The following is a 27,923-nucleotide window of genomic DNA, read 5'->3' on the forward strand; positions in this document are numbered from 1 at the left end:
GGGCACTGTATTTACAGAAAATCAAATACAATTGCCCTGTGGTAAAGTGCTTTTGTGTCCAAGTGCTGTAATGCTAACAATGCAAAGAGAGCAAAGGGGAAAATTCTTTCACCCAGATGTGGGTATGTAAATATATTTTAAGCTAAGTATACACTTATATACAATGCATCCACTGTTTACACTTACCTAAAAATGCCATACATAATGGCAATTATGCAAATATTTATACATAACCTTAGCCTGGGTAAGGTATGTACCACACTTGGTGTTTCAATAAATGCACATGCAGTGCTTGCATGGTAATGTCAAATGCAACATTTTGCAAAATGACCCTTCCGGGGAGCTGTCAGATCTTAAGTGCTGAGTTCAGGTCCCAGAAACCTCTGGGAGGATGTTACCGTGAGAAGTGAAACAATACCGGGGTCTCTATTTAGGTTAACCAAGGAACTTGTAAAAAATTTAACATCAGTATTTGTGAGCTTCCTAGTCAATAACTTGCTGGACCGTCAACAGCTAACCTGAGCCCTTTCCCGCTCTGGGCAAGGCAGTTTCACTTGCATAAAACAGATGGGCAGGTGCCCTTAAATATGTCATTAAAAGGGCTCTTGGTGGCGGCGGTACCGTAGAGGCGATGCCGGGTGCTCCGTGTCGCTGCCCCTCTCCGGCCCCTCCGCTGGGCGGGAGGAGCCGCCCCTGCGCCTCACCGGCTCTCGCCGTGTTTGCCGTTTACCTGCAAATCGTCGACCGTGGAGTCACGACAGCCAGAGCGCTCCCTAAAAACGCGTAAATAATGGAGGAAGGGCAGCATGAATGAGCGCAACGAGTGCTGCTGCGGAGAGCGGCCGGAAAGCCTCACCCTTGACGGATCGGGGCGTCGAGGAGGTGAGGGTTTGGGTGAAAAATCGTCAGCTTTTAAGCACCTCTCCAAGCTGGCAGTGCTCAGGAGAAGGGCGGCAGAGAGGACGGCTACCTTCCCGAGGGCTTTAGCGGGCCACTGCCGGGATGAGGAGTGAGCTCCTTACCCCACCATGAGCTAAAAAAGAAAAAAGGAGTGGGGGCAACACTCCTGTTATTGTTACTGCGGTTGTTTGTCGCCTCCGTGCCCGCGTCCCAGGTGGCGCTCCGCGGTGCCGGGATTTCCCTGCAGCCCGCGCTCCCTCCGCAACCCCGCCGGCAGCGCCGCCTCCCCGCGGCTCCCGCTCGCCGCCTGCGGCCCCGCGCCGCGCCCCCGGCACATGGGGCGCCGCCGCCCGCGCACTGACAGGCGCTCACAGGTGCCGTGCTCGCCTTGGGACGCGGAGGGCAGGCCCCGCTGCCCTCCCGGCTCCGCAGCGTCGGCACGGAGGGAGCAGGGAGGAGCAGCTGGCAGCGCTGTAAGTCGCGGAGCGGGGGTGGCGTGTGCGCGGAGCGGGCCGGGCCGGGCCGGGCCGGGCCGGGCCGCCACCGCCAGGGCCGGGAGGCCGGCGAGGGGACCGCACTGGCACCGCTGACCCTGCGGAGCTGCACCGCGCCTTCTCGGGGGTAGGTGCGGGGGGAGGGAGAGGGAGGCATTTCAGGGTGGCCAGGGGGAGTATCCATTAATCCTCGTGTTTGGCTGCCCGGGGGATTTATGCCGGAGCAGTCGTATTGCTAACGGGGTGTTTCTACAGCACTGAAATCCCGAGACGAAATTCTTTTCTACAATCGGTTTAAATTTCCTTCCTAGCGTTTTTTTGACATACCAGATTTTTTTAAGCCCTTGTCTTGAAGGCAGAAGGCATAGCCGCATCGCCCCGAAACGGCGCGGGACAGTTCTGGAGGGGGGTTGCTGTTTATTGGTGGTGTTGTTCGGGATGTCCCCTTTTGCCTCGCCTTTCTGGCTGCACGGCAGGGCTGGGGCTGCGGCTGAGGCCGGGCCGAGCCTTCGGCCGGAGGAAGGCAGCGACCCGGTGCGGTGCTGATCATGGAACAAAGAGTTCGAGCTTGGAAGAGGTAAAAGGGAGCTAATTTATTCGCAGTTGAAATAAAAAAAGGACCAAAGTAGAGGAAGTAATTGATTTAGGACTTGCGTCACAGTAGATGGTTGTTACATTTGAAAAATAGGAAGAGGATTTACTATGAAATATTTGCTGTAACAAATATGATCCTGATCTCTTACTTGCCTTTGAAAAATATTTGCAGGAGGGACTCAAGGAGAGATCCCAGAGTGAAATCAGTCATGCACAGACCATAATTTTCAGTTACATGTAGGTTATAAGTACATAATGTTATTCAGCAAAGTGGAGGGTAAAAAATTGGAGGCTCGAAGCTGTGAAAATCTAAAGCTGAGCAATTCCAAAGATACACACTACTAGAAATCTTATGCTCCATGTGCTGTAGTTCAGATAGAGGACTGACAGAGATACCAAAAAAGGCATCACAATACTCAGCACAATTTCAGGAGCAGAAATTTCTGCTTCCCTACAGAAAAGGAAAGTGCATTTCTGGAAGTAAGAAGTGACAGATGTGGCATCTCAGCAGCTGGCTAAACATAAAAGCATGTATCAGCAGGTGATTACTGTTGCAAGGATTTATTTTTGAAGTGCCTTGTAATGAAAGTGTCCAGTCTTTTTTAGCATTAAGATTTACAATAGCTCTATGACATGTTAAAAATAGTCTTTCAGCAGAAGCATTCAGAAAAGTAAGAGAAAACTCCTACATGCAAGGCACCCCTTGCTTCAAACATTTGGTTTTTATTAAAGCATACAGAGGAGAGGAACTGAGCAGGTTCATGGGTCGACAGGATAGTACTGAAGGGAATGATTTTTTCCTGGCCTCAGCATAAGTTAGTTGTATCTGGGAAGGAAACAATGGGACCTATCTCCTCCTTAGATTAAAGATAATCACGGTTACTGTGCATCCACAGAAGTGAAAATCAGGCAGCAGAAACTACCTCTGTGGCTCTGCCTCTCTTCTGTGATGGGTAAAACCAGCTACAGTCACCAGGAGGTAGCCTTGGTGAATTTTAGAAAGGGAAAAGATGGATATCACCTAAGAGGCAGCCCAGAGCTACTCCTTCCCTGGGGCAATGTGGCTCTGCATGTCCTTATTTGACTGCTGTGGCTAAATGTCACATTTACTTCTGAGGCATCTAAAACTGTTCCAGACCACTTGTATCAGCTTTACTATAACCAAAGAAGCCAGGGTTTGTGGCAAAACATGTTTTGTTCTCATCTTCTTGTGATTAGGTATGCTGCTTTGGCTTGTAGTCTTCTAAACCAGATGACTTCTTATAGAAGAAATTCTGATTTTCTTCTCACATCCTGAGAAATAGTTTGCATTAGGAGAGGGAACTGCCGTTTAAAACCAAACTTCCTCTGCCATACAGAATTCACCATCATGTTCTCCACTTCTTGCCAGTGAGGCAGTATCTGAGGAGCTCAACAATGCTCTCTGACCAATTCTTAGCCCTGTTCCTCACCATCGTTGACAGAATTGCTGTGAATTGGCTTACCTGGTGCCTGTCCCGCCCTTTTATAATGATGTAACACACCAAAGGTTTTCACCTTCCTCCCTGCAACTGTTTTGTTTTTAAAAAAAACTAAACACAACCAACCAAACACAAACCCCCAAACCAACCCACCCTAAACCAAACAAAAGCATCACTTCTTTACTCTTTTCTTTTTTTTCCTTATTGTCAAGGCAGAGTAAATATAGTTTTCTCAAGATCTGAACTGTCTTGGAGAGAAGTGGCAGCCTCTTTCTCCCCTAGGCATAAAACTGAACTAATTGGGTTCCCCATGAGTAGAGCACTTCCAGTGATGGCAGTCACCTGAAGATACACCTGTTGATTGTTTATTTTGTGTGACAGGCAAATTTCCCAAATAAACTCAAATCTGAACTTAAATGGGGATGTGGGAAAATTGTATTCAGCTGTTTAAGGACTGTTTTTAAACCATTTCTCTCGTTGCAAGGCAGACCAGTTAGTAGCCAGTGCAAGCATCTAGCTGCTGTTGATGGACTTGCCTGGGTAGAGCAGACCTGTGTGGGGGAGGGTTTTGTGTGAAGCAGAATGAGGTGCAGGTGCTATGTACAAGCTCAGGTAAAGTTTATGCTGAAGAGATCTATTTCTATTGCTATCTTAATAAAGATTTCTAGATTATGTTAACAAAGATAAGCATTACTTATGATTTTTTTACAGTGTTCTATATTTATAATATAAGGCAAAGATATTGATCTGGTGTGGTGACTGCTGGGGAAGTGAGTGTAACAGGAGCAGCTGGAACTGGCTGACAGGAGAACTAGCTTTCTCAAAGTTTAAGGGTTAAATCAAAGTGCACTACATCTTCAGAAAACACCCTGCCATGATAAAATGAGATGATCACAAGTAGCTAGAGTTGGCCAGGGTGACAGGGTATATTTATATCTTTACTTGGGTTTCGTTGACATTTATGTAATAAATAGGTGTAGAAAGAAATGTTTGTCTTATGGTTCTGCCATTATTTAAGTCTACAGGAATACAAGTAAATAATAGTTTTCGTAAGCAACAGTGAGATTTTTCTTTTGAAAGACTAGGGAACTGTTTAATGTGTTTTGTTTGGTTTCAAGAGGAGAGTAAGCCATTTGCAGGCCATTTCTAGGCTGAGTCTACATTCCTGTATCACACTTCAATACCTAGCTCTGACCAAATTGTACCTTTATCACCATAGTAGCTTTTAATGTGAGACTGAAATGCCTGTTTAGCAAAAGTGATTTGGAATACTGTTATATTTATCTTTGAACTTACTCAAGTTGCACAATACTATTAAAACTTGATGACTAGTATCTCTGTGCCAGGGAGCCACATGAAGGGTTTTAACCCCCACTATGTGTGGGACAACAATATACAACTTAACTATGTAAATGTTGCGTTAATGTTGTTTACTTGCACTGAATAGTAAAAGAAGGCTCACCAAGTCTGATTTGATTTCTATCATAAAGGTTAACAGAGAACAAGTTAGATAAGACTGATATAGCAAGTTGTTGTGCTAGGGCTCATTCTGAATAAGCTAAGTGAACTTTTCTGTGGTTATATGTAAAGAGCAGCTGACCTTCTGAAGAGATACAAGTGCTAATGATGAGAGTTGTGGTCACCGAAGTCAGGTAAGACATTTTAGTCAGGTCTGCAAAATAGTTTAGATGCATTTAGATATCTTTTCCCTTTTTTTTTTTAATTGTGATCTATAGAGAACTTTATAAAATCATGTATTTGGGAAGATCTAAAACATAGGACTAGGTGTATTTTTAGTTTTTATTTTTAATTCTGTCCCTTTGAAATATCAGATGTCTCAAGTCTGATTCTCACTGTTTTGCTGTAGAAATTTTATGGGTATATGAATATTTTTGTCGTTTCTTAAACAAAGGGAACAGGTGTTGAGTATTCATTCTAAATGTTTTTGTTTTCATATTAGAATATTAGATGCTCCTATAAAAGTAGGAAAAAAAAGGAAATTGTTAGTCTGAAAATCTTCCTTTTTTCAGTCAACTTTTTAAGAAGTTTGTACTACATAAGAGTGAAATCAAACAAATCCAAAAACCTGAAGCCTGTTATGCTGGCAAAAGCGGGTATCTGTAAGTTGTAAAATCCCTGTATAAAATGGTGATGCGTATATAAGTGCATTAGGGCCACATTATTTCTCTCTTACCTCAAAGAGTAGATGAGGTGAGTGAGGTGATAAGTAACAAAAGGAGAGGATCTGTTTGAAATTCTGGGCTAAAGCTGAACGTCCTGCTCTGTCATAGTCATTTTGGGTGGTGCTGGGCAACACTGTAATGCAGATGGTGAAGGAACCAAGTAATAGTTGCACAATTAATACAATCTTGGCATTTCTTAACTTTGCATTCTTTGACTTTGCAACCTCATATGATATTTATAATTACGGGGTTCAGGATTCTCAGTGATGCTCTACAAGGAAGATCAAAGGCGCTTTGCTGCCACCTCAGTCAGCATCTATGAAGCATTTCTCCAAAGAGGTTGTGAAACTAGCCTTCTAGCTGGCAGAGCTCTCAGTTGTGATCTTCACAAGAAGAAACCCTGATACCTGTAAGACTATGAGTAATATTGTTTCAAATCTTCAGCAGTAAGCAAAGAAGAGGTAGGAAGAAGATGTCAGGCAGAAGATGTTGAAGCTTAAATCTTTAGGGAAGAAGACGCTGATGAATCGTGTTGCTTTGATAAACATTTTCTCTGGTTCCCCTATTCTAGTAAAGTTCCTTATTATCTTTTAGGAAGGTGGTTTTCTTAAGCCATATGACTGGGTCAGCTCCTATGCAGTAGACTGGTTTGGGTTTTTTGTGATTGGTTGGTTTTTCTAGTGCTTGAATGGTGCAGTAGCAACAAGTAATGTACAGGGATGTAATGCCAGTATTGATGGGGATTTTGTTCCCCACATTTAGATTTTTGCCTTTTGTTTATTTGCCCCTTACTTTGTTTATATGGTCGTGATTGACAGCACTAATGAATTCTTCTAATTAAGAAAGCTTGTAAATTTTATAAAAATCAGTACTTAGGTAAATTAGAACCTTAAAAAAATCCTTATGACACTGAAACAGCTTTTGACTGTTCCTCTTCACTCTAATACTTACTAAATCTAACCTTTGCAATTATATTCATCAAGATATCAGTAACAAGTTCCATTATTTCTTCTATTTGTGTATATCTCCAATTGTAGTTGTACTAAAGCCTATATCATGTCTTTGTCTTTTTCATGAAGGTCTAAGTATTTTCTAGAAACCTCTAACTTTAGCTTTTTGTCTCAATGATTCAGTGTATACGTTGGTTTAGTTTTACTTTAATTCTGTTTATTCATGAAATTGGGCAAATTAGATCTGAAACTCAAGCAAAGATTAGTCCAAGATATAGTGGAGCTTAAGGTGAATATTTTGTTTTGCCTTTTCTCTCCTGTTTTCTATGGTCAAGATGCACACCATAAATATACCGTCTTCAATGTGTCAGACCACCGTTAAGGACCTGGATCTTGTTCAGGCACTATTGCCACTGCTCTTAATGACTAATTCTGTTGGGGAATGGTCATCAGTAATTTTTTTGTCTTTATTTTTGGATTATTTTATAAACTTGTCTTTTGGGAATTAAAACATAGTTTGTGTCTGGTTAAAATCTATCTCCAGAGAATGGTTAAGCCAATCTTCTCAGTGTTCACATTTCAAATGATAACTTTAATTTTACATGCTCCATGTCAAAGAATAAAACCAAACCATCCCTGACACTAAAAACTATGTGCCACAATAAGGAAAGGAAGGTGAAGGAAAAAGAAAAGGCAGGTTCTTGTTTTTGTAGTTGATGTAAAGGCCAACTATACCATTTCTCCACACTGCTGTGGTCCTTGCAAAAGTGGTTTTTTTCACCTTTTGCATGACTTATCTGTATTTATTTGGACGGTGGTACATGGCTGTGTAGTCTTTGGTGTTCCTTTTCTTTTAAGGATGCATGCCTCCTACAAATAATGTTAGAGGTTTTCTTTAAATCGGGGTGACTTGAACGGTAGGAGAGCTACATGGTGAGTGAAAGACAGACAAGGAAAGAGTAGTGCCATTGATTGTCCTGCACGTTGGATGCAGCTCATATGTTTCTGCCCCAGATACAAAAGATTATTCCTCTTCATCAACTCTTTGCTTGCTTATGGCCCTCTAGCAGATAACCTCAGAAGAGTAACCACAGTTCATAAAAGGGTAAGATGCAGTGTATCTGGGGGTCTTTTCTGCTTGGTGTTTAAAAAGCAGATAGGAATATGGAGATAAAGAATGAAGCAGGGTGTCCACTCATAGACTGTTTACATGGCTCATGGAATTGTGTTTTACTTCAGTCGAAACACTTGGAGTGGAAAGGTGAATTAGAAGGGAGGTGATGCTCACAACAGTTACAGTTTCATTGCAAAGATAACAGTATTTACTGCTCAAAACCACAACAACTGAAGAACTGTCTTTTGTGAGATGTTATTTTTTCCTGCATAATTCTTAATGTATATTAGATAATTGGTTTGTGATTAGGGCTGATGATGCTACAATAATACAAATTTATAAGACATTGCTCAGTTTGGTCCTCCTGCCTGGAAGTAAAGTGTAGAATCTAGTCAGTTTTGAAGAAAACTTTAAATGAAAATATCAGTGATGTTATCACATGTGCTCTAACTTATTTCTTATTAATGATATGCAAGGTAATTAGTGGTACAGAGAAGTCATAAAAACTGAAAAGAAAATCTATTGTTAGAAACAAGATAGTGGACTGAGAAGATTAGTAATTTGTATGGCAGCTGCTCTTTTCCTGTATGTCCCTTCTTCACTTGCATGATATCATTTAGTGGGAAGGGAGACTATATTTCTGGGATTTTTTTTGTATGCATGCTCAGGCACAATGAAGACCCCTCTCAGTCTCAGATAAGATCCGCTAAGTTCAATGGAAAAGACAACAAAGTAATTCATTCTATGTAACTATGTATGGAGAGCTGTACTTGTCTTTAAAAAAAAAATGTGTATTTTTAGTTACAACAGCAAGAGCCCAAATAGGTTAGGAATCTGTAGAAGTTCCTGAAGGAATTTGTGAGGACAAAAATAAAATCCATCTACTCAAGTGAAAGCTATGAATAATAAGTAGTTGATGTTGTAGACATCTTTAAGATTTTTGGCTGAGAATTAATTTCATTTTTAGTTGCAGTAGTTATTTTACTTTGAGTCTACAATAGTGCCTGTACTTTGGCAGAGGAATATACATTGCAAATGAGGTATTTAGTGGCATGGTGTAATGGTTGGATTGCTGGGATACACTCTGAGACTTTTATAGGAAAGAAGAGACAGAAGTAGCATCTAATGATGCAAAAACAGAGAAGTTGGAAGACTTTTTAATACTGTCTTTAGTAAGAACAGTATGTTCATTAAAATTTAAATCTTTAACTACCTTAAGTAGTTTCTGAAAATACAAAAATATAATCTGCATGAAACTGTAGAATCTGTAAGGAAAGAAGCAGACTTCAATGCCCAAATGAGCAACCTAAACATGAAATTAACTCCAGTTGCTCAGTTCCAGCTAATTTTTTTGCATTAAGCCTGCTTGCTTGTCTTTCTTGCTTGCATCTATGCGTAAGGGTCAGTCCCCTTCCCACTTTCACTGTCCTTCATCTTGTGGTTCCACATCCCTAGCTCTTATGCAGAGGTTCTGTACTTCCTCTAAATCTGGATTGATGATTTTTTCTTCCGAGTTGTTTGTGGGGATAGAGCAATGTAAACAGGAGAGATGTTGTTTTTAATAGAGAGGGTATTTTGGAAGACTTTAGCTGGCAGAGACTAATCTACTGAGTCTTGCAAAAATTGTATGATTAAAACATCTTTAAATTTTCTGTCCTGGTAATTCACAGTGACAAAAAAAAAAACCCCACCACATTCCCAGATACATATTTGAATGTCAGGACTAACATTAAAAGTACAGTGACATAACTTTTTAGGAAGGCTCTAGATTTGACGATTGGTGTATGCATAGGAATAAAGGGCATTACAGTAGAGCATGGGAAGAGAAATACATAATTTTGTTTTGTCTCATTAGAGAAACAGTTTAACAACTTTAGTTAAAATTCTCCCACCTCTTTAACTCTCCAATAAACAAACATATACAGATTGCTGCAGATGAAGGACAGAAAATGTTGGCTTGAATGGCAAAGTCTGATACTATAAACAACTCTTGAAAATGAGCTTAAAAATGGAAACTTTCAAGGCATATGAAGGGTAGGTGGACCTGTTAAAATGGCATCATCTAAGAAATCGTGTGTATAGACTCTGTAATAAAACAGTGTAGTATCTGTGGAAGTAAGAGCAGCTGTCTGTGTGTGTACATTGAAGGTCCTTATCTGAAATGGTACCAGATAACTTTTCAGGTGTTCAATATGTTCTTTCAGCCCATCTGATGAGGTAGCTGTCGGTAGTTACTGGTCTTTCTGAATTTCAAAGCTTTTAGTTCTTACGTAATATCCTTAAAGTACAAATGTGGTCCTAAAGACAAGTTTTGGAGTAATAACTATATATATGATATATGGCTTGAAAAGAATTTTAGAGTATTGTAAAATTAAAATAACTTTATTAAATTCTCTTGGAAAAAAGTGAATGAAGCCACATCTCATTTCTTCATTGTACTTTTCTTCAAAAATGTGTATCTGAAGTTGGACACTGGATTCTGCTCAGTCGTATTTTTGATACCTTTGTTAGGAAGTTGTACTTTAAAATGTTTAGTTCTTATTGTTCCTTTTTAATAGTCTAAGTTGCTGTGAAATACATCCCTCTCTGTTTGCACAGCTTCAGAGGAGAAACAGCTTTTAAAGCGTAGAGATCTCAAACTGTTCATGGCAATTTGACAGTTAAGAATTTATTCACTTCTCCATGCAGCATTTAACACAGTGTCAAACATAGATGTCTGTGGGGTTTTTTTTTCTATTTTGTGCTGAAAGACAAGAACTTCCCAAACATAACAGTTTGGATGAGAACTGTATTTTGATAACTTCCAGGAGATTTGCCCTTACAACCTTCATAATCATGATGGCCAAGAAAACAGGATCTGTGGACAAAAAAAAAGTTCTGAAAATTGAGTATGGCTTTCCCTAGATAAAAATGCTTTCCAAAATATTTCATTCTTAAGAGAAATGTCATGGATTTAGGGAAAAATAGTGTTCATATCTTGAATGATAAAAGCCAGAACTGATCCTGGGGAACAGATGACAAGCTGTAGGCCTTTCTGGAATTGTTACCCAGTTCGGTGTCAAAATGACTCCTGACTCTCCCTGAATTATTTGAATTAGACAGTGAGCAGGTTGTTTTGGGGGGGGGGGAAGAGTCTTTTCTTTAAAATAAAAATGCAAATAATAGAGAACCCACCATAAGCCTTGGTAAATTGTTCTTGCTGTTAAAAAAAGGTGCCTTTGCTTTCGAGCTTTGCTTTGCCTAGCTTCAGTCTAACAAGCTGATACTAGATAGCATCACTCTTGTGGCTCTTCTAAAACTCTCTAGTGGCATCCTTCCAAAATTGTGGCTATCAGCACTGGACACAGTGATGGCCAAATATAGAATTAGTTGACCTTCCCTTTCTCCTGTCAGTGCCCTCTTGAACAGCAGGATTATCTCCTCTGACCTGAAAAACTATTACTACTGTTTCTGAGCACAACCTTTTCCTCCTCAAAGTGTGGCCTCTGTGATTTAGTCTTAGGTTTTAGTCTCCAATGCACAACTTTTGCTGCTATTAAAACTCAAATGGCTTGCTTGTATTCAGGTATCAGCTAATCAAGATCACTTCCTCTTGTTTCCATTATCTACCTGCTAATTTTCCTCTCCAACGCAGGTTATTTTAGGGTAATTCTCCAACTGAAGTGAGTGAATTAAAGGAAAAGCAGCCACAAGCAATGCAAATTGAAATTTCTTCTGAGCAAAAAAACCCACTTAACTCTTAATGCCCATAGAAAATGCCCTGATTTCTGTTCTGGTCTGCAGTAGTTGCAGCCACAGAGAAAGATGTGGGGCTGTGGACTAAGTGACTCACAGTTCATCTTGGTTGTTCTTTAAGAATCACAGAATCTTAAACTCTCAGGAAAGTGTAGTTAGTAGTTGTCGACTGCTGCAGTGTTTCAATGTGTTAATTTTGTTTTGTTCTTGCTGCTTGCATTTAATATTTAAATATACTAGGAAAAATAACAGAATTAAGAGTTCATTGCACTTCCTAGGGTGAGGGGACGTTGCCTTCCAAGTGCAGGATGTGTACCAAGATGTTGACTGTAATGGTGAATTCTTTGTTGTCCTTTGCTGAGTGCATGAGTGCTAAGTTTGACCAAGGAGTAAATGATTTTTTCCAGGTATCTAGAAAACGTCAGCCTTTTAGTGGAAAGCTCAAGAAGAGTGTTTTGGTGTCTAGAAGAACATAACAAAATTTCCTATATCTTCTCCTGCATAAGAAAAGTAACTAGTAACTAGGGAGCTTCTTTACTTATTAGGCTTAACCAAGTTCTAAAGCAACACTTGGGTAATTTTGTCACTTGTAAGTTACTGGGAGCATAACAACTGATATGCAAGGCAGATTAAGAGTCTCTCTGGATTTTTCAGGTATTCAGAATATTTTTTGTTTTGAAATTGAGATTTCACTTTAAGATGTAATGCTCTTTCAGCTTGTGTTGGCACTCTGGGTGAAACTGCTTGCCTTGTTTCAGATAGTCTGAAACCCTCAGTAGCGGAGATACGAACATTCTTAATCAGTGACCACTAACTTGTGAACCTGGTGATTATTGAAGTTCTACTGCAAGCTGCTAATGTGTTGTATTTGGAGAGTTTTGATTCACTGATTAAGTGCAGATTTTTTCCTTTTCATTGATGACTGGGCCCTTCTCTTTCCATGCTAAATTGTCTCTGCTTTCCCACTCTTGTTCTCTAAAGTGAACAGATTATGGTCTTTCCAGGAACTGCAGGAGTTTAACAGCAGTGTTTGTGGCAGGATTTTTGTTCACGAAAAAAAATAGGTGTTTGAATTATTGTAGGATAACCTATATTTAGTGCTCTGAACAAACAAAAAACAACAGCATGTAATTTTTTCCAAGGATGTCGTTTAACTCATGAGGCATAGGACTGTAGCAATAGTGGTGTTTATGAACTATTTCTAACATGGAACTTTGTAGCTGTTGGTGAACAACTGAATGATTTCCTTTAATAAGGATTTCCTTGAGCTTCTTCCTGGGAGCCCAAATATGCTTGCCCCAGTGCTTCTGCAGCCAGAAGTACCATGCCTCTGATGAATCCAGATAGCACCCACATATAGAGGAAAAGAAGGAATGCCAGTTTGGTATTATCTTCCTTCTAGAAGTTACTGTACATACCTTTTACTGAGACTGTGTTTCAAAGTATTTTGGTTATGATATTTCTATTCCTTCCTGTGTGAGCTATATCCAGAGAGTCTGTGTAACAGGTCCTACATTATCCAATGATTTTGTCCTGTCCAGTACTGAAGCAGCATTGTTAAGATGTTGATACTCTCCTCAGATGCAGACTCCCTTTTAAATTTGAGTGTACCATCTCTGTTGGCCGTGTGCACTTCTGTAATTTGGAGAGCTTAAGTGTATTGCTTCCCTGTGTTTATAGAAGCTCTCTGTTAAAAGTAACAGAGTGGACTTTTACAAGGGAAGAGAGTACCTCACTATACCTTAAATTAATGCAGTTACATAAATTAATGTGTTGTTACAGTATTATATGGTGTTTTTGTTTCTTTCTTTGGATATGGTTTGGATTTTCATACAGGACAAAGAAATTGTCCTGTTTCCGCTCCCATTGCTTACAGTAAGTGGATCAGGAATAGGTGGCTGCTTTTGTGTCTTCAATTCTGACCATCTTTATGTTGCTTTTGTTTTCTGAGTTTGTCGGTGGGTCACAGTTGTTATGGTTTTTTGTTTTTCTTTGCTTGGTTTTGGTTTGGAGGTGTGGAGTTTTTTGGGTTTTTTTCCTCTGTGGTGTTTGAGCAGAGGTTTTTGTCAGGACTGCAGGTGTCTGTCCTGGGTTCTACAATGTGTCACCTTTTCTTAAATTTCTTAAGGGTGGTAAACCACACTAAGCAATATATCATGCCTCCCATGACTTGAATTCTGACTCCCTGGAGCTTGCAAGAGCCATTAGAAGTTTAGTATTTTACTTTGAATAGCCTTCAGTAACGGCAGAAGTTCATCTTAACTACTTATTAAAGGATTAAGTAAATAAATGTGCCCTTTATGCAGGAAAGTACATCCCCAAATCATGTTGTTTTGTTTGTCTGCCTACACCCCACTGCCTTCCGTACCATTTGTATGAATTGGTACATAAGCGACTTGCAGCATGTGGTAGCAGCTTGTTCTTGGTCGAGAGAGAGGTGCATTCATGCCCAAAGGGATTGCTGCACCTTATTTCTGTGCTATTAAGGTTGTATAAATAAGACAAGTGCTGACTAAGCAGAGTTATAACAGTCTAGCAGCAAGTGTCACAATGCAATGTAAGGCCTTTGTATATGTGTGCTGTGTTTCAGAACTAGTGTCTCTCAACTCTGATGTAATTAATGCAAACTTAGATAAAGTATAGGCTTAGTATATTTAGCAGTTGTTGGTTTAATCAAACCTAAACGTAATTTTTGCTTTATGTGATTGATTTTTTTTTTTCTCTTACTTCTCTCCCAGTACTCTGTATCATGTGAGGGGCAAAATGACTGAGATTTCTAAGAGGTAAGCTGAGGTATTAGTTGTTCAGTATGGGTTGAATTTGTCCATTTCACATGTATTAAGGTCTCCTTAGTATCCTGGAGTGGACTGCCACTGTTTATCAGTCTGAATTCTATGGATAGTGGTTTTCACAATGGATTATACATTTAAGGTTCAGCTTCAGGATGTCTCCTTTGACCTCCCTTGTCAGAGGGAGCATAAAGAACACTGTAACTGGTGCTGATGTTTAGCAGTTAGTTGGTATTTGTAAAGGGGAGTGAAAAGGGACCTGCAAATGTAGGGCTCAGCTTAAGAGATACCAGATAGGGAGAAGAATCAAGTCTGTAAGGGCTGCAGAGAGGTGCAGCTAGGTGTTGTCATCTGTGTTACCTAATGTCTAGCCTAGTTTCTGTTGAAATATCAGATTAATTTGGGAGTTTTCATTAATGTGGGATTTGGAACAAATTAAATGTGACCAAGGTCCCCACAAGGATCTGAAATTTGTTTTTTTGCAAGGAACTCTGTATACAAATGAACACCAATTTGTATCATTAAGCACGTGCTGATTCACTTGAGCTGCCTAACAAGATTGAACATGGAGACAGAAATTGCCTGTTGCAGTGCCTTTCTTATAAGGTGACAGCCACTTAGGCCCAGCTCATGTTTTGGCTTGTACATGTATATTTTACAGCCTGTCTGCGGAGGTGGTAGTTGTTTTACAGCAGTCTGAGTCTGCTGTGATCCTCTTCAAAAGGGCCATGTAGCTTGTATTTCTTTAGATATTAACTACCAGTTGGATATTCCCTTCCCTTTCCCTACATACCCCAAGGATTTACAGTGTTTTAAGGTGTGTTGAGAGGGTTTGTTCAAGTAGGAGAACTCATCATAAGAAGTTGTAACTTGTTTCTCGCAACAAAGGCAAGTTGTTGTTTTGGTTGAGTATGGTATTACGCCACTGTGTGTGTTAGTGTCAATTTATGCCAGGCTTTAAATAGGATACTCTGCCAATGAGTTTGTTTTCTGGTAGTCTGTAATCCTTTCAGGCTACCTAACATTAGCAAGCGGCAGCATTACTGTGGCTGGTTTTCTTTTGATCATGCACAGTCCTAGTCAGGAAATGGGTGAGGAGCATGAGTCATGATTACATTACCCTAATGTGACTGCCTACTAGAAGTTTTCTTTTTGCCGCCAATACGCTTTCCCTTGAGATTGCTTCTGAAAACAAAATGTCCATTTTGGAGCGGTTTGAAACATTGACCTTTAAACAGAGGTATTTGTGTTCTTGCAGTCTCAAGGCCAAGTTCTAAGTAGGAGCCCCTGCAGAGTGCAGAGAGAATGCGAATGTCTGCAAAATGCTTTTCCAGAAAGCTGCAAAAGACAGGACTTGACTTGCAGTACGTTAGATCTGTTTGGGTTCATTGGATATAGCATAATTCCCTGACCCATTTAATTACTCTGTCATGTTGCCTGCACATGCAAGCTTGAGGTCCCATCTTCCCTATGTGCAGATGCTGTCATCTCACTCATCGTTTGCCTTAAGCTGCATCTTAGAGTAGTACTGTTCTCTTGAAATATGGCTGCACTAATAGGAAGATAGGTGCTGAGTACTGGCTGAAGGTAAAACTCTGAGTGTTGGGAAGGTAGCTTTGGTGGGATTTGAGATGGCGATATTTCAGGCAGTTTAGTTAAAAACAAGGGATTTAGAGTTTGAAAGAAATACCAGCTGCTAATCAGTAAACAAGCTTTAGTACTGAATTGCTACTGTGCCATTCTGAATATTCAGATAGTATACCTCTGTACAAGAGCTCAGTATATTGATTTCTTTCAAATTAAAATGGCTAACTCTGCCTAGTTTTAAGGACAGTATGTGAAATACAACTGTTGGCAGAGAGAGTGAAGGCACTCTGATTCGACTTGATATATTCCAGAAAAAAAGAAGTCTAGTCAATTTAGTATAAGCCTCTCAAGTCAACTGAGCTGAGCCTCTGTGGCATAGAGATGTTGGGAGGAGGTGGTGACCCCTGCACCGCTGTCCAGCGCTGTGAGTCTGTATTGGCTGGGGCACGTCGCAGGTGTCGCTGACATGATGCAGAGCAGAGCCACAATGGGACACCCAAATGGTGCCTTCAAATAGTGGAATTATTTTGTTAGGAGTATAGTATTAACTCCCAGCAAAGATGTAATTTCTGGTTTTTTTCCTTTTGCTTTGTATAAGGGTGATGAAACAGTTACTTTAGTTGTACTAACAAGCTACTTTGAATTGTATATAGGTAAAAAAATTTATAAGTGCTATTTACTCCATGTTTTCATCCTCAGTCCTTAAAGAGGGCATATGTCAGACCAAAAACCAAAATTCAGTGAAGATTTTTTGTAATCCATTGAAGAGTATCTTTTCCATCTACCTCAGCCCTATGCTCTTTGATCTCGTATCGATGACCATTCAACTCTCAAGGAAGCAGAACTGCAACTGAGCAGAGGATTTATCCTTTTTCTATGTAATAAAACAAATAAGTCCTGTGCTAGTTTCTATTTTTCTGTAGTGTGATACATCTAACTTTTTGCTAACTTTTGCTTAGAGGACTTTCTGGCCTTCAAGTTTGTTTTAAACTGAGTTTATCAGCCACTTCAAGACAGTAAATACTTATTTCAAGTGAAACCTTTGAGAATCAAGTGACAGGAGAACTAATGGTTATAATATGGCTACGTCACTTGTGTGTTTCAAGCAGATGATAAAGAATATTTGACTTAGAGATAAAGGGTATTTGAGAATTGGAGGTGGGGAGTTCAGAGTAGGGTGTAGGTTTTTTGGTTTGGTGATGATTTTTTAATTTATTTTTTTTAAATGGAATCTTGCAAGATGCTCTTATTTTGGATTGCCTTTTGTTATGAGTTACCAGTTAAGGAAATAGTAAGGTAGGGATCCTTTTAAAAAAATACTGATAATAATAATATTATCTTAACTATATTTGGAGAAATTCATTTCAATGTGACAGCAGCCTTGAGAACATGGAGGCAGAAGCTAGTTGAGCTATTAAGCCATTTTTGCACTACAGGTGAATGAAACCTGAAAGTAGTTCCATGGAACTCTTTTCTCATGAGGAAGTTGGTTAAGAATTGCCCATCCCTTCTGCCAGAACTCCTTGCTCTCTGAGTGATGTTTCTGAGCTATTCAAATGACTTGTTACTGCAGAAAGTGGCAGTCTCAAATCTAGCCTTGTGATTGTACACCCCTTTCCTAGTTAGTTTTCACCCAGTCCAGTGTGCTGAACAGGCTTATAAGGGGTCAAGTGTGTGCGCACAGTAGGGGGGAAGGGGAGAATGCCTTTCTGACAGCAACAGTTATATTGGGCTTAAAGTCTCTTGAAGCATTGCCATCAGTCGCACTGCAGCTGTTGGTAAGCCATTACTGTAAACTGAGTCAGTGGGAAGAATTGCTGATCAGTTTGCAATGTGGCTTGTAGGTCTGCCTGCCCACAGAGGGTACAAGGAACTGTAGTGCAAAACTGAGAACCAGCAGTGAGGAGTGAGGAATCCAGGGTGGGAACTTTTAAAACGAGCTTTGAGGTCAGAGCTGGGTTTGGGAACTACACCCTCTGTGTCACGAGAAAGCCATCTACGCTAACCTGCTCAGAATTACAAAGGGTGTGGATTCATAATCCACTTAAACTGATAGGAGTTCTGGCTGACATCAGAAGGGGCAGTACTGCCTGCCTCAGTTCACATCTTCCCAAGTTCTTCCATATGGTATACTAGCACTTACTTCAACATGCCATGAGCTGTGTCAGACAGCTGCTTTGGCTAAAAACTGTTCTTTTCCCTCAGCAGGTGAGATTTCACCCAGAGCAGTTAACATATCTTTTAGGTGGCACATAGGCTCAGGTTATAGGTTGGGGTTTTTTTGTCCCATTTCACAATGGTTTTCATTTGGCCTAAGGGAACTGATGAACAAGTTTTTAAGCCTCTTCATGTCTTGGCTTATGAGTTTGTGGTCCTCAGCTATTTGCTCATCTTGTCTGCTGACTCTATAAGGAGGAAATGTGTGACTGTGCTTCAATGCACAGTCTGTCTGATCTAGCATAACCTCACCTTCACTGGCTGCCTGAGTTAGGGTGCTAGACTTTGTACTAACATGTGCCTATGCCTAAATCTGCATGGCCTTGCACTCAATGTTTGAAAGCCAATGATAAAGCAACTATACAGTATTAATTCTGTATGTATTCATCTAACAGCCAATGAAGCTAAGGAGAGGGTAGTAAAGAGCGATCTGTTTCAGTCTGTGAAGCTGAACAACAGAATAAAGTGAGCTTATTAAATTACTGCCTCTGCAGAGGAGAAAAAAAAGGAAAAATTACTGTTATTCTAGAGAAGATGTTAAGATTTCAAAGATGAAAGCAAGCCGTGGCTAAAACCGGTTGGAAGGGGGAAAAAAAATGCTTGATTGGAGAATAAAAAGGGAATTATTTAAGGCATTCTAATGAGTTGTTAAAAAGAACAACTGCAAAACCAGACTCTAAAAGGTATTTAACTTAATATTGTTTCACAGCCATGTTTTTAAAATGTTAGTTATCTGCAGTGTCAACAAAGCATGTATTAAAAAAAAATTAGAATCTAAGGGTGTCAGAAGTCAGCATCAGAGGGAAGTATTTCTATTAAAATAATGAAGAGATCTTTTTATACAGTCATTTTTAGACTATTATGCAGCATCAGGCATTTTTCTCCTAAGGAAGAGTTTTACTGGACTAGGAATATAATATAAGCACCACTATTGCTATGCTGGCAGACATTGCTGATTAAATGAATGTACACCTATCTTCATCCTTAAAAATAGAATAGGTATGCCCACTTTCAACTAGGAAATGGCAGTGATAACGAATTTCTTCTTTTGCCAATGTAGTTTATTCTGCTTCTGCTTGGAGAACTTGTTTTTGTTATACCAGCATAAAAACTCTTAGATGATTTGTAATATAATGCTACCCTGTAAATACAGGAAAATTCCTGTTTTAAGATGGAGAGGATAAAGTAGAAATATGATCTTGTTTATAAACAAGGCAGCAATGATGGGAAGAAAGAAGTGATTATTATCTTTGTATATGGTGTTAGGGAGAATGGTATTGAAATGTCACTAATTCTGATCTCCTCTGGAAAGGATGTTGGAAAATTGGAGAGAGTTCAAAGGGGAGACAGAGGAGGAGACATATTTGAAGGTTTAAAATTACTCCCCCACCATTACCACATGAGGAATTCCCCTGTTCACTTCGATCAAAAAGACTTAGAAACAACTTGGTTAGTATTCAGGTACCTTAACAGTGAACAAAGGTTACTGCTGGAGAGGGTGCCTTAGTAATCTAACAGACAGATACAAAACAAAATAATAGCTGGATACTGGGACTGGTTGCTCAAATTAGGCAGCAGCCCCAAATTAGATAACTTCAGCTCCTTCCTGCTCTGCTAGTACTGCTGTTGGAAGGATACATTGTTTTGTTTTTGTTTTTTCAAACCAGACTGATTTTCCTTTATTTCTCTTAAATAGGTGAAATAGTTCATTCCTTTCAATATAATGCAGTTACTTCAACGGTTTAAGGTTGAACGTGTTCTTATTTAATAAGATTTACTTTGGCTTCATCTATTTGAAAGGGTACAAGGTGGCAAGATTTAATGGAATCAACAATTAACTTTTTTTCTTTTTCATGACCTTGGTTTTCCTTTGTATAGCCAGGTTTTAGGGGGGAAAAAGAGGAGAGTGCTGGAGAATTGGAAGATAGCTACAGAGAAAGGCACAGACTGTCCCTGTCTGTGCTTACATTCAGTGGTAACACTTCTTCAGGTGGTCTGCTCACAGCTAGAGTACTATTTATCATTGATTTACATGGGGATGTTTATAGCAAGGGAGATGAAAATGTGTCTTTATGAGATTTTAGGGGTTTTTCTTACCTTTCCCTTTCACTAATGAATTAATTCCTTTGCTTTTTTTTTAAAAAAATTTCCCCCAGCTAGCGTATAGATGGTTTTCCAAGCCTTCCATGTCATTGCTGACTATATCTGTATTATGGAGCATATCCATGTTTCCTTTCTTAACTCTGAGCAGACACTTTTTTCAAGAATTCAAGCTACTTCGAGTAGCAGTTTCTTATTTTGTCACTATTAACTTGGAAAGATATCAGGAGGAGTTCTGCAGGACTATCTTCCATCTCTGTTACTACACAACATTTTCATATATGACTTAATGTGTGCTTGTTAGACTCACAGATAATGCTAAACACATATGCTGTAGAGGCCAAGATTAAAATACCGAGTGATCCTGAGCATTTGAATTGTTTGAATAGAATGTAATGCAGTGAGTACAGGGGCATAGTCAAGAGCAAGATGTAGAATGATGAAGATGTAGAACTGGCTAGACAACAGTTCTTCACTGAAGGAGATAGGTTTTTAGTGGACCACAAACTAAACATAAACCAACAATGTTTTGATGCCAAAAGAAAAATGCAGACACTCTATTAGTGAAATTGACACCTCAGCTTGAATATGATGTTTGCTTTTGGGCACATTTAAAGAAAGAGTTGAGCCAAGAGTAGGAAGACTGGAAGAAGAGGTTGGGAGTTAAACTATCCAAGCTCCAGAAAACATAACTCATGTTGAAATTTGTAAATATTTATGCTGTTTAGCCTGAAGAAGGAAGGGCTGAAAGGAGATGTAGAATGCATGAAATAATGAACTGTAGTTATTAGGGCCCAGATTGGAACAAGAAAGACTTCAGGTGCATCTTCTCTGATGACTACTCTCTGTGAAGTGAATTATTGTGTGTAGTCAGCACCTGTAGGGAATTTTAAGAGGAGATTGGACATATGTTTTCCAGGACTAGCAGAAGGCATCTGGATCTTTTCAAGATGGACAAATTAATTAGCTGCATCATAGGATCCCTTTTTGACCTGTGTTTCTGTAGCTGTGGGAAGGATTTGGAACTTTTTTTCCCTTCATTTTCTGAAGAGTCTATGGGACAATGGGATAAACTAGGTTAGATTTGATCTGAGACAGTAGGCTGAGTGCAGTTTGAGAAAATGAGCTGAAGTGTGATTAGCCTGATTGTTTTTATAAAGTAATTAAATCTGTAGCTTTAATCAGAAAGGTGCAAATTCTTTGATGGAGGGAGAAGCAAAGGGGCAAGGACTTCTAATCTGATCAGGGATGCTGACTTTAATACAGGTAAAGTCAAAGGCTGGGCCTCTTATAACCAAGGTGCATTTAAATGAACAATATGGAGGGAGAAGTGTTACCACTTGATTTGGTTAAAACTACTCAGAAGGTGGTGGCTCTACAGGCAGAGGCTAACTGGTGGCTTGCTCTAGAAGTGGACAAACTTGAGTCCTCTCATTGTCAGAGGCTGAGAGTTGACATGGACACCTAAGCTCATGGGAACATGAGAGGTAAGCTCTATGGTGCACCGTCTGCTGCTTTTCGTGTACCTGTAGACTTTTTCATACTGAGAGTTTGTTTTACTGGCGTTCAGGAATTGTGACTGCATTAAGTTCAAGCCCCTGTTATAAAACCAATAAAAACATGGTTTGCACTGATGTTGTTTCAGGCATAGTGAAAATAACAGCATTGACAAGGACGTTCTCAATAGTTTGTGCTGCTGGTAGCTAAAATCTAAAGTAAGACCCTAAACCCTAATTCTTATAGTTCATTGTGTAGACATGTTGCAGCATCTTATTGCATAGTTTGTCTGTCTTCTGCTGTTACTGTACTTTCATTTGGATATTTAAATAATATACAGACTATTTTGTCCTGGTGACTTGCTCCACAAGATAATTCAATGTTATTTTAAACAAAATGTCCACATGTGACTAGCCAATGAAGCTTCCCAGAGCACACACTTGTTTCTGGTTCTGGTCTTTCTATAATTTCTTTTTGTCTAGATCACTGCTTAAGGATCTAAGTATTTTTAGGATTTATGCACAAATAACATTTTGCAACTTGGCTCTTAATTTGTCTCTGGTTTTGTAAGCTTAGCTGTTGAGATATTTGCTGATAGAGTGTATACTTTTAAAGCAGGCTGTGGAATACACAAAGGCATGCATGGAAAACTTTGAGCTGTATGGAAGGTGATGATTGCTGAGTGGACAAGAAAGTTTGCAAGGCGAATTGAGAAGTGCCTATGAAAATATTAGCCTTTGTTACCAAGTAAAACACTTATATGAGAGTGTGAAGTGATAGGAATGAAAATGAGTAAGTGTTACAGACAAACTAAAACTTTAACTTTCACAGGGTTTAAGTTTCTCTGGCTTGGCTCGTGCTTGGATCTTGTTAGGAGAGGGATATCTCTTCAACTGGAAGAAAAGTCCTTTCATGTTGTTTTTGTCTTAAAGGTCTTCCGCTGTAGGCTAACAGTCAGGGACTGTAAACTTTTGGTTATGCATTTAGTTTTCTGATAGTTTCTTATTCAGCTTTCCAGTTTGGCTATTCATTCACTTAGTTAATCCATTGAAATTGGTCAAAACAGTTACTCTTTTAGCAGCAAGATCAGAAAAAAGGTCTAATTTTAAGACAATGTGAGCTTCATTGTGTGGCCTGGGCTGAAGATTGGAGTGTGTTCTGTCTCTTCTCTTAATCTGTGTGTACTGGTGATTTCATTAAATCTTCCTTTGACTGCAAGGAGCAAGTAAGGTTCTTGTGAAAATTTTGTGGACTAAGTTTTTGGTTTTACAGCAGTTGAACTGGAGTATCATTAGGACTTTCTTCATTTACCAAATTTGTATTTAGAGATTTTTTTCTTGCAAAAAGAATAAACTTTTTTAACCACATAAATATATTGATATAGATTTATCCTTACTTAATTGCAAATGAGATATGAGTAACAACAGTATTTTAGGCTAAGTAACTATTTCCAGATTTATGTTTCATCTGTTCAAAGCAGTTTAAAATCTTTACTCTTTTGGGCAGTAGTTGACAAAGAGGATAGATACACAGAAATCAAGTACAGTTGCTCTGAAGCCTATGATAGGCAGTACATAGAAGGCCTGACCATTGAGCAGGGAACCATTTTCCTTTATTTACGAGGTGTAATTTGCAGATTTTCAATAGTGTCTACTGAAATCTGCAACAAGAGTAGTCTTTGTTTTCAGCAGAGAAAGCAATGCTTGCAGAAAGCATGTATTTGCAAAAGTTGTGGCTTCAAATGTAAAGCCTCTTACACTGGCCACATGGAAGGCAAGGCCTTTACAATTTCAGGGACTGCTGCGTGGAAAAGGGATTATAATTCTTGACACCAGAGAGTCTTGCATTGCCCTCTGAGGTAGTGTGGTTTTACACTGCCCCTTACTGGGGCTGTCTCATAGTGCAAGATCTAAAGGGGAACTGAATGTCCAAAAGGTTACTTAGTTTGGGGACTTTTTAAAATTTCCACCCCCATCACCCCCAAACTAAGTAAAATACAACACTCTTCTTGTGAGTCAGATTATTTCTATTTATGTTAAAAGGCATTTTACACATTATTTTAGTGTTTCTATGTTCAGGTGTTTCCTTGTGTCTTTGAAATCTCCTCATGGAATTTGGTGATAATGGTTTTCAATAAACATCCAAACTGGCAAAAGCCATGAAAGCTTTGAATGAACTAGGATTTTTCTTCCATTTTTAAACTAGTGACCTGCAGGCATAACATTGGTACACATTGACCCTACATTGCTTTTTATTCCAGATTATAATTCCTCATTCTTTCACAGAGCTGAGTTCACTAGATAAACATAGAACAACCTCACCATTAGGTTTTGTTTGCTAAGAATAGTCTTTTTATAGTTGAGAGCATTTTGTGTAGCTAAATGGGTTGCTTGAGTAGAATGATAATCAGGAGGAAAAACAATGCAGTGAATTTCTCAGTTTAAAACTGAAAGGTAACTGAGTTGACTAATCAGGTCTGTTCCCATGGCATGTGGCTTACTTTTGTATCTTACAGGACTGACCATAGAGTTAAGATGGTGGAGTTTTGGTATGTAATGTGAATTGCCTAGTATTATGTAGATACTAATGAATTACCATTTTGCTGTGGAGCAGGAAGCTGTGAAGTGTGGTTAATGTTTGGTAGATTTATTGTATTTTCAAAATTGAGCTTAAGTATAAAATATCCTCATAACTTACTGAACACTAATCTTATTTCCTATGACACCTTTCATCTGTTTATATCTGTTGTACTTTTTGATGGAGGACTTTTAATGATGCCTGAAGTACAATAGTATTTTTGGGGTTTTTATTCCGACTGGATATCTAACCTGGCTAAATTCCCAGTTCCCCTTGTGATGCACAGTTAAGTACCTCACTGTAGGAACTAATTATTCAGGTTAAAGACTTTGTGAAAATACTTAAATACTTCTTGACAATCTGGCTGTATAGCCATACAGTACTGAGTTTTTAAAAAACAGTTAATTCTTGCTGGGCTTAGGTTGATGAAGGAAAGTATCTGCTGGGACATGAAAAAAAAAAAAAAAAGCAGAAGTAGCACTTGTTACAAACAGGTTTGCTTAGTCCATAGAGCAGTCTTTCTGTGCAAAAACTGAAAGCTCCTTTAAAGAGTGAGGATGGACAGAGTGTGAGGGATTTATGACTGAGTATTCTGATAAGGGGGAGTCTCTTGTGATGCTCCTGATGGTCTGTGGACCTAATACGGAAAAGACAAAAAGTGTGCAGGAGAAAAATGTGCTTATTCTAAGGTTGCTCAAGAGTCAGGAATTGGTGCTGTAAGGAAAGGATATACCATTAAGCAGTTAATTAAGAGTATTTTTAACATAACTTAGACAACAGACTTTTGTCCATAACTGAAACCCAGCAGCCTGTTAGCCCTTCTACACTGCTTTATCAGGCTTTTCAGAGACCACATTCTAATAGGATGACTTGGTTTGCAAACACTGTTTCATTTGCACAGAGCAACACACGAGTCACTGTGGCCTCATTGTCTACATGACTCATGAGCTAATCTATAAAGAATGCTATGATGAATTCCTGTAATCTAAAGATTGTAGTCACAAGATTCAGTCTCTCCTAAGACACCTGCATTTGGATGTTTCTAAGTAATTGTAAAGACCTGGACTATCACTTTTTACCAGTACCTAAAACTATCTTTTAAATGGGCACAATTATCAGAAATGTTATTGGTGGCATTTCAAGAGAGTTCCAGCACTAAGTGGTGGTATCTGAAGTTCTGTAGTCCAAGGTGGTCTACTCTACTTCCAAAAGAGTTTTCTGAATTACGCTGTCAATCCTCCTGGGTCTACAAAAAGTTTAATGTTACTGCATGTTATAAATGTGTTTCTGAATATGCTCTCAAAGGCCAGAATTTTGAATGCCAGAATAAGAAGAAAGATTGAGAAAGTGATATTTATCAAATGAATTGTGCTCAGCAACTGTGTCTAAGAAACTCTGACTTCAAAAAAAGCTATGAAGTCAGAGAAAGGTTAGCTAGCCCTTGTTAATTTAAATTCTTTTATCCTGCTTAATGAAGGGAAGCAGCATCATAAAGCTAATCTGGAGGCTGGAACTGTCAGTACCATTACTGTTTTTGTAAAAACAAGACTGAATGAACCATGAAAAATAAATTAATGATAAGCTGATTTTTGTATCCCATGCAGGTTTTCACAAGTTCTGGAAATAGCGGGGCATTTGGTTGCTAGCTGACCTGAAACTTGTGCTCTACTTTGGAAAGCTCTGCAGTGGGAGACATTCACCGTCACATATCCCACAGTTCTCTGCATCAGGAGAAAGGGGCTTCGTGTGCAAGAGTGGTTGAAATGATGGTGTAACACTGATAACACTGAAGGTCTCCTGAAAATAACTGACTTTGTAAGAGGCTTCTTCCTCCCTTCCCCTACCATTTTCTAAAACAGAAAATAATTTCTTCTCTTAAACTACGAGCAAGATGCCAGCCAAGACACCCATCTACCTGAAAGCTGCTAACAATAAGAAAGGGAAGAAATTCAAATTAAGGGATATCTTATCTCCTGATATGATCAGTCCACCACTTGGAGATTTTCGTCACACCATACACATTGGAAAAGAGGGACAGCATGATGTTTTTGGAGACATCTCCTTTTTGCAGGGCAACTATGAGCTATTGCCTGGAAATGAAGGAGAAACCAGAGTTAGCCAATCTGGTGGCCACAATGAATTCTTAAGGGCAAACAGCACTTCTGAATCCATGTTTACAGAAACTCCATCACCAGTGCTCAAAAATGCTATTTCTCTTCCTGCCATTGGGGGTTCCCAAGCCCTTACGTTGCCCTTATTGTCACCAGTGACATTTAATTCAAAGCAAGAATCCATCAGGTCATCAAGGAATCCCAGGCTTAGCTGTGAGCCAGTAATAGAAGAAAAATTGCAGGAGAAAAGTAAACAGATGGAGGATGAAGAAACATACAAAGAACACATATGGGAGCAAAATGGTGGTTCTTCGCATTTTACAAATGGTAGAGACAGTCACTCATCCAGCTTTTCTGAACGATGCACTGATTGGCAAACAGTTGATTTATTTGATGACAGTCAACTTTCATGTGAACTAACCAAGACAAAGACTAAGTCAGAAGAATCTCTTTCAGATCTTGCAGGCTCTCTTCTCTCATTACAACTTGACTTGGGGCCTTCACTTTTGGATGAGGTCCTCAATGTAATGGACAAAAATAAGTATTAGAACTGGTACTCCCTTGCTGCTTTAGAAGTGATTCACTTAAAAACAAACAGAAAAAAAAACATGGTTCAAAAGTAGAGACGCTTAATCAGCAGTATTAGCAGTTGCTTGATGGGTTTTCTAAAAATATTCTTAAATGTTATTTTTTTACCTATTATTTTTCATTATTTTTATTATGCTAAATTCTCATAGCAGGAAGGTAAATTTTAATAACAATTTTCAGCAAATATAAAATGTTTTTAAGTACCAGTATTAATGATCAGAAATTTAAGGAACAGTTTGAGGATGATACTGATTGTGACATTTGGTTAGTTCACTTCTATGGGCTTCTGAATATATGAGAATCTCTGTGTTGGAAAGGAGATCAATACTAATTATTCACTTTTATAAATTATTACAACATCACTTTACATGTAGACCTCTTTCTAGAACCTTGTGTTTGATGGTTTGATAGTGTTTTTCTTCATTTTTCCATAGTACCATTTCTGTTACACCTTCACAGTTACTACTTCCTTGGTCTTATGCTACCACTCTGTATTCAGATGTGAACAGTTTGAAGGCCTTTTCAGCTTGAACACCTGGTCCAGAGTCTTGGCTGCTTTAAATGAGTATGCACAAATCTACGCAAGTTGAGGCTTGGGCCTGACATTGTATATGAAATGATATGTTGTAAACAGGTGACACATGCAAGATATTATTGTTAAATTATTTTAAAAGTTGAAATATATTTTTTGTGTGCATATTGGCTTTTACTGCAAAGCCTACACGTACAATAGCTCATCAAAATAGTTGCTTGGCATTATTGGTGCTCTTCTGAAAATTGTATATTTGTGTGTTTGAAAGGAAATATGTATTGATACTCCTTGCTGTTTTTTTCTTCCTTTATTGCCACACATGCTTAAAATTGCAACTGATAATTTTAACTTTTGAAGAAGGCACTGGTTATTCACAATGCTTGTGATGTGTGCTGCAAATGCCAATGTTTTGGGAAATGTGGATCCTTCAACACAATACCTACATGGATTGCATAGATATCTTGTGCAATACAATAAAAATACCCTTTAAATTGC

At 39.1% G+C, this 27,923-nt stretch overlaps 1 protein-coding gene across 3 annotated transcripts; it reads left to right on the forward strand.

Annotated features, from left to right (window-relative positions):
• The first annotated feature begins 632 nt into the window (after positions 1–632).
• CDC42EP3 (CDC42 effector protein 3) lies at positions 633–27,923 on the forward strand. Of its 3 annotated transcripts, none has more exons than XM_061991160.1 (2): positions 633–882; positions 25,802–27,923. In XM_061991160.1, the coding sequence occupies exon 2, from the start codon at positions 26,089–26,091 to the stop codon at positions 26,854–26,856; it is 768 nt and encodes a 255-aa protein (XP_061847144.1). In that variant the 5' UTR covers positions 633–882; positions 25,802–26,088; the 3' UTR covers positions 26,857–27,923. The 3 variants fall into 3 exon arrangements, with proteins under 3 accessions (XP_061847144.1, XP_061847145.1, XP_061847146.1); XM_061991161.1 differs by lacking the exon at positions 633–882 and adding an exon at positions 1,215–1,373; XM_061991162.1 differs by lacking the exon at positions 633–882 and adding an exon at positions 1,396–1,521.

Source organism: Colius striatus, chromosome 2 (assembly GCF_028858725.1).
Source record: "Colius striatus isolate bColStr4 chromosome 2, bColStr4.1.hap1, whole genome shotgun sequence".
Taxonomy (NCBI): domain Eukaryota; kingdom Metazoa; phylum Chordata; class Aves; order Coliiformes; family Coliidae; genus Colius; species Colius striatus.

Bases quoted from the DNA above. Each gene is read 5' to 3' on its own strand.
- CDC42EP3 (XM_061991160.1), top strand. From the start codon at position 26,089: ATGCCAGCCAAGACACCCATCTACCTGAAAGCTGCTAACAATAAGAAA.